Genomic DNA, 12,131 nt, shown 5'->3' on the forward strand with positions numbered 1-12,131 from the left:
TAAAAATGTTGCTGTATTATAATATAACATTTTCATTAAATACCCTACTATGACTTTCTAATGATATTTTAATGACACTTTTATAATATGACATGTTTATTACATACTATATAATGACTCATTCATGACATTTTACTATTCTGTGACTTTTTATGACTTTTCATGTCATGCTATGACATTTTTAAGACATAATATACTATGAAACTTTAGGATATAATTTTTACAAACTTTACTATTACAATTGTATCATATCCTAAACTATAGCTTTTTAACAACTGCAACAGAAATTGGGTTAGAGTTCTTTGCCAGGTATTTTATATTGCTGTCTGTCTCACCTGTAAAAGTATTACAGGTGTGTTGTTGAGATCTAATTGAAGGCCGTGTTCAAAGCTCCATGAGGTCGAGCAAGGGCACAAACTACATAACAAATATAAACAAACACATCTTTTCAACAATCTTCATTTAACGTTAAGAAACCGTAAGAAACAGCTAATTCACACCGATAAAGATAAATGATGGAAACCTTAGAAAAAGCAAATAAGCAACAAAAAACAAACCAAAAGATTAAAGTTTCACTTCCTGCCAGACAAAATAGAGAAAATATACAACATTTCACCGAATAACTAAACAGATTCAGTTAGAGAAACTGGATTCATCATGTAATTATTCTGAACGATGCACTACATATTTCATCCACATGACAGAAAATCACTGATTTATGTGCCGCTGACTTTCTTCACAAAAGCAAAGCAAACAAGCGATTGTCAAGTTGCCAAACAAGTGTTTTTTTGTTGTTCAGTGCAGTGCAATATAAACATACAAGTATATATAAAAAAATGCATGTTCATCAGGCAGATATCCAGATAGCCTCATCTGCTAGGTCTTCATGCATCCTTCCAGGCTGGGTAACGAGTCATATTATTCTAAAACATGGCGCGTCTTTGAAAAATCTCACATTCCTGTGCTTACAGGATAGGAAGCATTATAAATCACAAGAAAAATAATAAAATAAAGGAAAGTCCATTTTACTTTACACGCAGTATTGTTCCTTGGCGTATTGATCAAATCATAACCACCCCAAAATGTGTGCTGTATTTCACAATTTACCTCAACTCAGAAGAATTTTTAATGTAAACATTTAACAGTCAGTGTTTGCATATTTCCCCTGATACAGCACGAACGCTGATACGATTCACACACAACTGAAGGATTTCATTAACATCATGGAAACACAATAAACATGTTTTTTTTCTTCTCGCAGAAAGCAGACGTCTTCATTTTGTCTGTTGTGTTCAATTATGGCTTTTCAATATCAATGGGATCTATAATGAGTAAATATGTAATCCAGCAATATAACACAGGTAAAATGTATGTGCTGCAGATTATGGAGAAAAGTAAGCAACGCCACTAAAATCATTTAAGGCTGGATTTTCTAAATAAACATGTTAAAATAAAAACTGTAGTGTAAGCAAGATAAAGCATTCAATCACACTTTTACAAACATGCAAATAATGAAGTGAAATAGAATAAAGAGGTAATTCCATCAAACACATCATTGCTTGGCTAAGAGCAATATACATTACAACATTTCCACATGTAATCAACTCTTTCCTAAGTGCTAAATATATTTAATGTCCCTGTTTGCAAAGCAGACAGCAGTAAAAATTAAAATTATATAGAGAAACTTGGCAAATATGTCTAATCAATGGAGATAATCCCATTCAGGAAATAGGAGACTATGAAGAATATTGCATAGCTACAATGCAGATATCCATAAGAGCTTGATGTCTAAAAAGAATAGATTTATCTAGCAAGTTTAATAATTTGATATATGATGGGCCCCAGGCAGATACAATGTGAATCTATGCATAGACCAGACTTACTACAAAAAGAGACTTTAAAGGCTTCTTAAATCATTCATGCATATTTTATAAAAGATTATGACATCGTGAAGTCAGATGCATGTTTTGTATTAAACAAAATCAATTAACTCATAGTTATCATTTCATATTTGTCCTGGACGTTGTTCTCCTGTTTTTCAGGCTCAGTGTGGTGCAACTCAATGAAGAGGAAGTAAACGCCGGCTCCCACTGCTCCGCCCACCATGGGCCCCGCCACAGGGATCCACCACCAGCAACCTCCGGCCCTGCAGAGAAGACCCACATTAATAACTACAATCAGAGACGTTCTTACTGTAAACACTTCAAGTCAAGTAGAGTATCTAACACAAAAGTCAGGGTGAAATAAGGGTTCTACTATCGGACACATTTTGGATTCAGTACCAGGATGTGTGACAAATTGTATTTTCTTCTAGTTTACCATGTAATGTGATTTTTTTTGGTACATTTTTATGACATGCTGTGACTGTTTTGTTACATTTTTCATGACTTACTATACTAGGACTAGCATTATAGGATTAGCATATTCTTCTAGCATATATTTTATGGCATAATATGTCTTTTTGTGACATATTTTATCGATTTTATACTATACCATTATTTATAGTTTACTATACTATAAACTTTAAATTCGAGTTTAATGACATATGATACATTGACTTTATATAAAATATTTGTATGGAATATGCTAGCCTACTATGACTTTTTTATTACGGATTTGATCATAAACTATACTGTGACTTTTAATTAAAAGGATTTAATTGAATACCATACTATGAATTTTTCATGATATTTTTAATGGTGTACAATACTATGAACTTTTTCTGAATTTTTTTATGCCATATTATGGTCTAAAGCAGTAGGATCTAGCTTTTTGTATGTCTTTTTTTGCAGGTGAGCCAATTCTATAGAAATATTGCTGCAGTCTACTTTTGAATGAGTAAAGTGTGCCGCGTCTCCAAACAGCATGCTTATGTTAGTATCATCCTACCAGAGGAGAGTTATATGCCATTATCCCAGATTACATTCAAGTCTTAAGGAGCTCCGTGTTAGACCTACTGCATACGTCCTCATTCCTACGCTGGTTGACCTCAGACGGAGCCAGAGGGAGATTAGACTCCTGCTGGCTGATCAACGTGGCTGTTAGGAGCCTTTTCTGCAGGTGAAAGGGCTTCAGTTAACAGACCTGATGCAAAGGCCTGAAAGTAAACAAGCGTCTTGTTTTCAGCCATTCAGGAAACAGTCTAGAGAAGGGCGGCGGCTAGATTATAGGCGTTAATCTATGGCCAAGGATAAGATGATCAGGCCAGGAGACGAGGGGTCACATTAACGCCATGTGGACATTGTATGGAGCCAAGTGCTGCCCTCCAATGAGCTGACTTGCATTTGTAGCTGCTGTTTTTAGATAATACATGTAAAAGATTATGTCGGATTTAGCACACACTTTATGCATGATATGAACATGATCGCACCAAGCGCTTACATATGCATTAAAGCAATCTTGCTGTATATCTATAAAGTTATATAAGCCATCTGGTGATAGTTAACTGTGACATGCAGACAGAGAAAAACAGTATCTATGCCAGAGCAAGCCTTTAGGTTGCCTTCAATCCTTCTTCTAAAAACACCCAGGTCGGGCTTTATGTTGCTTTTATAAAAAGACATATTTATCCGAGCTAGATTTTGTAGTTAATTTGATATATATTCTCCAGTCTTGATGCATTATAGCAGTGCCATGCACTTTTGAGCCCAGGACTTGAAAAGAAAAGATCAGGGCAGACCCGGTGAGAAAGCCATTCAGGCTTTTATTCAGTACATAAATGTCAAGACGTGAGTAAAAGAACAGCTTTGGTTTTCCAGTTTAAAAGTCCAACTGTGGCAGAGAAGGCTATGAAAACACATCAGAGACCCATCATCTAGCCAAAAAGGGTGCAACTTCTCAGGTTGTACATCCAAAGGCCCAGAACTTGGGAGGCAAAAGAGAAGATCTTTTGAGCACCTCAAAGACCTTCTGACCAACTCTTTGTCATCTCAGCAGAAAACAGGACATTGTTTACAGCGGGGATGAGAAACTGGACATGTCCCGGGAGGATCTGGACAGTCTGATCCGACAGTATCTCATTGGCAGAGTTAATCATTTGTCAGAAAGATGAGAAAGGTGCCAGAGGTGGTTGAGATCAACTCCTGGAATGTAACCAGCTTTAGATATTTGAGTGTGCAACAGTAAACGTGCCTTATCAGGGTCTCGTTTGAACCTCAGAGCTGGCATGAGTGAGTCACGATCAACCAACATCATCCTCAGACCTCGAAAAAGGTGACTACTTGGTTATATTTAAGCAACAAAGTACTTGGTTTGTTATGTAAGATACAAACCAAGTACAAAACATAACTGATGTTAGTGAACTATACTAACTACCATAACTATGGTCAGATCAGGTCACATTGACTTGGTTTCAGGTGGGACATAAAAAGCTGTGTTGGTTTGACCCAACCTCCACGCCTTCCTGCGCCTCGTTGAATTTCACACTCTTTATACCACATCACTTGCTCCTCCCATCTAATAATGCCTTGGATGAGCTTACATTGGAGTTAGTTGAATATGGATGCTGAAAGGAGCCTCGGTGCATTGGTGTCAGACACCGAGTGACACGTATTTGATGAGTTGGGACTGAGATTGATTGATATGGCTCGTGTTGCTGGACATTTGTAGGAGAATGCATACAAAATAACTTCATAAGATATCATACAAACCGTTATCGGATGTTGAATAAAGACACATGACAGAAGACTTGGGCCCAATCCCAATGTTCACACTCACGGACTCACCTGTCCATGAGGGTTTAGGGCTGTCCCGCTGTCAAATCATTTAGAGTATTTTACGCACACTTTCTACAGACTTTGTCCATAAACCATAGCATTGTGATGTTAAACATGGGTTTAGCACGGGTGCCATTAAAAAAAAAGTGAAATCAGAGGAATGTTCTATATTTCACACCTAGTTTATTCATCTACCATTTATTTAAATTATGCTGATTTTTAACTGTTTTGACAAATATGAGTAAATAGATTTGATTATTTGACACCTCCATTACACGAGCCTAGAAACCCACATTGCACATAACACGTCCTTGTGTCATGAAAGTAAAGTGTTATCCCATTGGTTTTTATACCATTTCAAGCCCTTGCAGCCTCGTCCCTGAAGGTTCAGGGTTTAAGGCCTGAGGGGGGACCTGATTGGACTTCAGAAAGAACTTGTGTCCACGTCACAAAACAATCCCAATGACAGAATGTAGGGGTCATAACACTCTGCTTCCTGTACATGTTTGTAGATTTTGGGATCGTGACAGCTCTGTTTGCATTCTTGACAAAGTCCAAACTGAAGGTGAGAGAGGGATGCACCTCGTGCCCTCTCCAGTTTGCAACACGCAGAAACGTTCAACTTTGTGGCATTAGAGCGGCACATTCGAGTGATGCTATTCGCTTTATGTTTTATTAAACTGCAGTCACACTTTGGAGTGCAGGGATCGGCATATCCAGATGTCTTTCAGTGAAATATGACAATATATATATATATAGAAAATGTAATAACTTGTTGAGGAATCATAATGAATACCTCTGGTTAGTTTTTAAATTGAATCTGTAAATAAATATGTATAATAAAGAGATAATAAAAGGTAGAGGAATATACAGTTGTATTTATGAAGCATTAAATATTTTAGATTTATATACATGGGATCTCTCCTTGTACATGAAATCCCAGAGCCCCTTTTCAAAAGGCAGGAAGTACACGAATGTTCTTTGAAATATTAATCCAGATTGTGAAGCAAGAAGAGATGGAGCTACGAATGCTGCTCTCCCTGAGCAGCCACTTGGCTGAACTCAGTTCCTTATATAACACATCTACTACGTCTCAGGCACTGGTGAGAGTGAAAGCAGTAGTAAATAATCGACTCTTCTCTCAGACAGGCAACAGAAATGTCTCCCACTGATAATAATCCCAACATCGCCCTGTTTGGAAATGAGTGACTTCCATGTTTCTGTCTCTTTGCCAGTGAACTTACCTGAACACGTCCATCCCCCACCCAGCCACAGCCGTGAAGAACCGCGGGCCGAGGTCTCGAGCCGGGTTGATTGGATAGCCACAGTTCAGTCCCATGGACACGCCGATGGCCATGATGACCAGGCCGATGCACAGAGGCTCCATGCCTTTTGGAGCTCCAATATTCTTCTTGTCAATGATGGCGAGGATGCACAGGATCAACGCGGCGGTTGCAATTACCTTTAAAACAAAAGCATCAGGCAAACAGCATGAGATCGGTTATCTCCTCCGAAGTCAACATTATATACGATATACATGTAGTTCAAAATGAAATGAGCAATCTTAAAAAAGAAAAAGAAAAGAACACAATGTTGTAGTTTTTGAGTGACCCCGGTGACCTCTGCCCTATGTCATGTTTTCTAAGCTCATTATGGGCCTTGCCCTTTACCCTGGTTTCAGGCTGTGTTAGGCAGCTTTACAACAGAACCCCATATGGCTATATATTCCACATTATTATTATAATTATTACATATCAAAATGTTATTATTAACATAGCTAAAATGTTTATTTTGAAACAATTTAATAATAATTTGACCATTCAAAAGCACAGTCTTTGATCTTAATGCCCATTACCACATATCAGCATGAACGCTATTGCTCTCAAATTAATTAAGAGGTCTCGTCAGAACGCTACATGAACACTGAAAGTGAATTATTGTTGTTGCTGATGGTTGTGCTATTTTGTTTACACCAGTAGTGGCTTTATCTTGAAGTATAATCATTGAAGAAACACAATGCAGATTTTGATGAAAATGAATGTGAATGTACCTCAAATGCATATGAAAATAAAACTACTGATTAGACTTTGATATGTTCACAAATACACAAACTAACATGTGCATTTGCCTCGTCCACATCCAGAGCAGATGGTAGTTATTCTCAGCATCGGAGTTGTTCATACATCAGCAAACAACTCACATGTCCATTTGTGCTTACAATCACACATGGCTGCACTAAATGCGTGCTCACATGCATCCCTGCATGCTCTAGTGGCTTCTATATACACCGAACCCTGTTGGGAAATCTCATTGACATCAATAATTCCATAAGCTTTTACTTTCCATTTACCAGGCAGTTTGTATAAACTGGATTAAGGAGTGTGATCCGCATGCACATCATAGTGTATTTTCAGGAGAAATTACTATAAATTGCAAGTAAGTCTTAAGCCCCACCTGATCAACGAATCCATTCAGGACTGACAGATGTTTTGCTGGATAAGATGCAAATATGTTGGCCGTTGCATTTGCACCAGTAACAGCAAATTCTCCGTCTGTATATTCCATCAAAGCATCTGTGGAAAAGAAAATACAATAATGATAAATAACTGTTTAGACAATTACTATTATCAAAACATGTTTTATTACTAATAAGTCAGACATAAGAACAGTATTCAGACTTGATGGGGGTCTGGGTTTCACACTTTCATCTACATCACCTATAATGACATTTTAACATGTACACCCACCATAATACAACCCATAGACAGCACAGGAGCCGGCAAAAGCCCCCAGGAATTGTGCCGCCACATACACAGGAAATTTCTTCAGAGGAAGCTTCCCCAGGATCACCATGGCCAGAGAGACCGCCGGGTTGACGTGGGCTCCTGGGACAAGGCAACAAAAAGATGACATGACACAAATAGACATGAAAATGAAGTACCGTCAACTCTATCACTCAAAACAAAAAGGGCTGCAGTTACAGATACATTTCTCAATTCATGATTTATTCTTTAAAATGTCAGGAAATTGCTAAATCAGAATACCTGCCAGATTAAAAGCTCAAAACCAAAAGTAATTTGGTTTATTATAAGACAAAGAAAAACAGAATATCCTGAAATGTGAGAAGTATGAATCTTGAGAATGTCTTTGCTTGTGTCAGACTCAACATCGATGCAGCAGAGCCAAGAGATATCATCTTTTTTATTCCACGTATTTATCTTCCTTATCAAAACCTGGAACCTACATTTCCCACAATGCAACTCTAGCGCCGACAGTTTGGTGAGAGATTCATGTAGATTAGCAGCTAACGTAGCTTTGAGCTGGTGAACTCACTTCTTTCTAACACTTCCTTATCCAGTACTCGCCTTTGATGTGTAGAATCAAGTCGTCACTTATATAATTGATTATCAAAATGCCAATTATTTTTCTGTCAACTGACTAATTGATTAATTCACTAATTGTTTCAGCTCTAAATCAAATGTCAAACACTTCTGAGAAGGAGATAAAGTAAGCTGAGTTCAGTGGATAAAAACAAAGGCTGCCTGATCATTTAGTGGCCGCCTCTCTCCAAACCCTCAAGAGTTCATTCATTCCAAATCTTCAGGATATTTCCAAACAAAGTCGGCCCGTTTTCCTATATCCCACATTGTCCTCGAGAGGCGTGTTTGAACACATTCCAGCCAAATGTTACGAGGCTGTGATGACAGTGTGGGGTCATTTATTTAACACTCTGGGATCTTGGCTTTGACCTCGCTGTGGTGACACCACTGGGGGTATCAGCCATGCGGCCATTGTTAATCTCCCCATCCTGTTCACAAACACTGAGCACGACAACCAGCCAGACCGGCCTGTCTGAATTGCATCTGACATAATCTGCCTGAATCTGCTTAAGGCACACGTAGACTGCAGGTCATTAGAGTGACCATGATGTGTCACACTTACGGTACACTGTCATCTAAAATCGGAGACTACAAAGTGAAAACAATTGTGTTTTCTTCCCTGTGGGGCCGTCCTGCCAGGGAAGCCCAGTAAGCCAGGCTTGTCACACCTGACCCCCCTCTCTCCAGAGACCCATGCCCCAGTAAAGCTCATTAGTCCAATACCTATGATCATCTTCAGAGATGTCGTTAGACAGAAGCTTCCCACTGAGCTGTGGACCCCGGGGCTGAATGGCCCAGTCATGCAGCAAAAGCTCTCCATATATTAACCTCCCTGTCCTCAGGCTTTTCTGCTATTTCTCTGAAGCTTTACAACTCTTCTCATTAAACATGTAGCACAAGTAACACTGTATAGGCCCGGCTAAAATAACAGCAATCCCAAACAACATGGATGAAAAGACCCCCTCCCCCCCCCCCCCTCACATTCTTAATCAAAGTTAAATTCCTCATTCAATCATTTTAAATCTCTTTAAATACAGAAAATATATAAGTGTCCCCAAATGTCTAATTCATTCAAATACATGAGAATGTGTCCCAACCCCAGAATACAAAGTCTGGAGGGCATCGACTTGTTCATGAGGTTTAAAGAGAATCAATAGGTTCAATAATTTTGGGAAGAGAGTTAGATGAGTCTGTGTGGTAAATATGGAGCTAAAGTTAGCTTAGCTTAGCACACACCTGGAAACAGCTAGCCTGGCTCTGTCCAAAGGCAACTAAATCACAGAATACTTCTGAAACTCATGAATTAATATGTTACATCCTATTTGTTTAGTCCTTACAAAAAGCAAAGGGTAAAAATGATGACATACGATGAGCATATAATATTCTTGGCTTGGGATGAGGAACTGATTTTGGCCTTGGCAACGGCTAATAACATAATAACATCATAAAATGTTAATTAATGAGATTTAGAGTTGCTGGTAGTCACTGTCTCCCTTCGTTTCCATTATTATGCTAAGCTAAGCTAACTGTCTGCTGAGGAATGTACCTGAAAACGTCCCATTTGGACATCAGGACACAATATCTCCATAACTTAACGTTCTTAAACTAAAATGAGCCCTTTAGTGATGGTAATTACAACATACAATACAATCATAAAAACACTCTTTCTTGCAATTTAACCCAGAAAAGAGGAAGCTCCATTATGTAACGCTGCAAATCCAGACAAAGATGGTTTTATCTGGATCAATGAACCGTGATATGATTCATCGTTGTTCTCTAAGAGCAAAGAGACGCTCAGACATCCACGACCAAAGATCGCATCAGACAAACAGCGACGACCTTTGTTACCGGCCTGCGGTCGGCACTTTTACAGGCTGAAATATCAAATAAGTAGGTTTTCACTGAGAGCATCAAACAGGTAGATTTAGTCACTCATTAAGTCAATCAGGAGAAAATGTATCTCCAATTATCATAATAATCGTTAAAGCTATTTTTGGCAAAGAATCCCTTTGATGCAGCTTTTTAATTGTGAGAATGTGTGCTTTGCTCTCTTTGTACACTGAATATATTTGAATGTGACATTTTTGCTGATATTTAGCGATCGATTAAGCTGCAGAATAATGTTGAGAACATGGATTATTCAGTATTTTAATATGAGCTGTGCATATGCCCACAAGGTGTGTGCTACTTTTACCTGACACTCCCCCCGCCATGTAGACCGCCATCATGACTCCCAGAGTGAATCCAATATGGATGGTCAAAGGCTCCCCAAGAGCCCCTTTACTCAGCACCGTCTGGGCCACTGAACCACATCCAAAGAGCTGGACACAGACAAGAACACAAACACAAAGGCTGGAGGTAGAAAGACTCATTGGTTTTAATTATTCCAATTATAGCCACCATGAACACTAGCCTCTTGTCCAACAGCAGCCTCCGACTGCCACAGACAATTTGTCCTAAAAATAATGAATCCATACTTATTAGGTAAAAGGCAGAGGTGATTAAGAACCCCCCCTCCCCCTTAAAAAAACTGACGGGAGAAGAGCAGTCATCCAAAATGAAAAAGGGTGTCGTGGAGGCAGCATCACTCCTCTGATATGGCATCACAAGCATATAAGTGGACTCAGGGAGGTGACAGGTGGAGTTCAGGGGTGACAGGTGGAGGTGAAGACAGTCCAGACGATGAACACATCATTACTGAAAAGCAGGCATCTTTAATACACAGGGAGCTGAGCATGAACAGAATCCCCTGGTTTTCTTCCAAAACCTCATAAATGCAGCTATAATGATTCATCTTTTCATGTTACATTGCACTTCTGGAGGAGACGAGGAGGAGAAACAGTCCCACATCAGTCATATCTGGTTATGGTTGTCAGCAAATTACAGCTGCAGCATCAAAGAGAGTCATAATAATCTGTTAATAGAGACATATGAGAGACAGCAGAGTCCCCAGAGACCCGGTGTGACACCTTATTAGCATACTGGTCCAAAGCTTTAAAGCGGCTGTTTAAGCTGGATGACAGGTGCAGAGGGAGGTACTCACTATCAGGACAAATATCCCCAGAAACTCCGCGAGGAACTCCTTAAAGATGTCCCGCCTCAGGCCAAATCTCTCCTTCATCTTCCTCTTGTTCTCATTGTCCATGTTCCCTCCCCCTGCGGCTCCTTGATGTCTTCCTCCGACCAGAACAAACAGCCAACAACTACGAGGGAGTGTGTGCGCGTTTGTCGGTCCAGGTTGCCGCCTCCCACTCGGTGCGTTCAGGCCGCGCAGGCTGAGGCTGATCCGTTTCCCTTTGTAGCCACAAGGGGTCTACTTTCTATGAGGAAGATCCAGCAGGGCCCGGGTTATACGGTTACTGGTCTGACATCCACATCAGCTGCTGGAAGGGTTAACGCTTGTATGTTGTTTTTGTTTTTAAAGATACACAAATAAGAGTTGATTTTTAAAAAGCCTCGCTGAGAATGAAAGAATGAGCTGCTTTGCCAATAAGACTGAAGGATAAAACATATTCAAACCAAAGCATGTTCTAGATTTCCAACAGCCAAGCCTCTCACGGTTACACCGATGTATAAAATCAAATGTGAATAAATAAGAAAGATGGGAACGTCACAATAACATTCTAACGATTACCTTCAAAATTACTAATCATCCATCACTTTTCTAATCGCGACGTTTGGTTCAGAAAATGTTTTGTTAATAAAAAGCCTGACTTTATTAATGACACTCTGTAGAAATATGACTTATAGTTGTTTTTAGTTGTTTTATAGAGCTCCACCTCACGCTCATTTAGGGTGATGGAGAAGTCAAATCTTCTTCATTAATTGCAAATTCGAAAGAAACAAACAGTAAAAAACCCGTTCAGTCAATGATAACGTTTATCATCAACAGAACCTCACGGGGACAATATTAAGTTGAATGAATCGCCGATGACTGAGCCCCTGCAACCGTTTTCAATGGAGGAGAAACAAGTTAACATTATACCGTCAGGCCTACTTATATTTTTAAATGTTTTTGTTACCAGATAATACATTA

The 12,131-nt window shown here is 39.2% G+C and overlaps 1 protein-coding gene across 1 annotated transcript; it reads right to left on the reverse strand.

The window, feature by feature from the left end:
* Positions 1–516: 516 nt before the first annotated feature.
* On the reverse strand, positions 517–11,366 carry aqp9b (aquaporin 9b). The gene is made up of 6 exons (XM_084006260.1): positions 11,139–11,366; positions 10,290–10,416; positions 7,463–7,600; positions 7,170–7,288; positions 5,960–6,177; positions 517–2,146 (listed from the first exon to the last, which is right to left on the reverse strand). Exons 1-6 carry the CDS (start codon positions 11,238–11,240, stop codon positions 1,987–1,989), a joined length of 864 nt encoding a protein of 287 aa, XP_083862386.1. The 5' UTR covers positions 11,241–11,366; the 3' UTR covers positions 517–1,986.
* Between the last annotated feature and the right edge of the window lie 765 nt (positions 11,367–12,131).

This window comes from Eutrigla gurnardus, assembly GCF_963514095.1.
Source record: "Eutrigla gurnardus genome assembly, chromosome: 1".
NCBI lineage: Eukaryota > Metazoa > Chordata > Actinopteri > Perciformes > Triglidae > Eutrigla > Eutrigla gurnardus.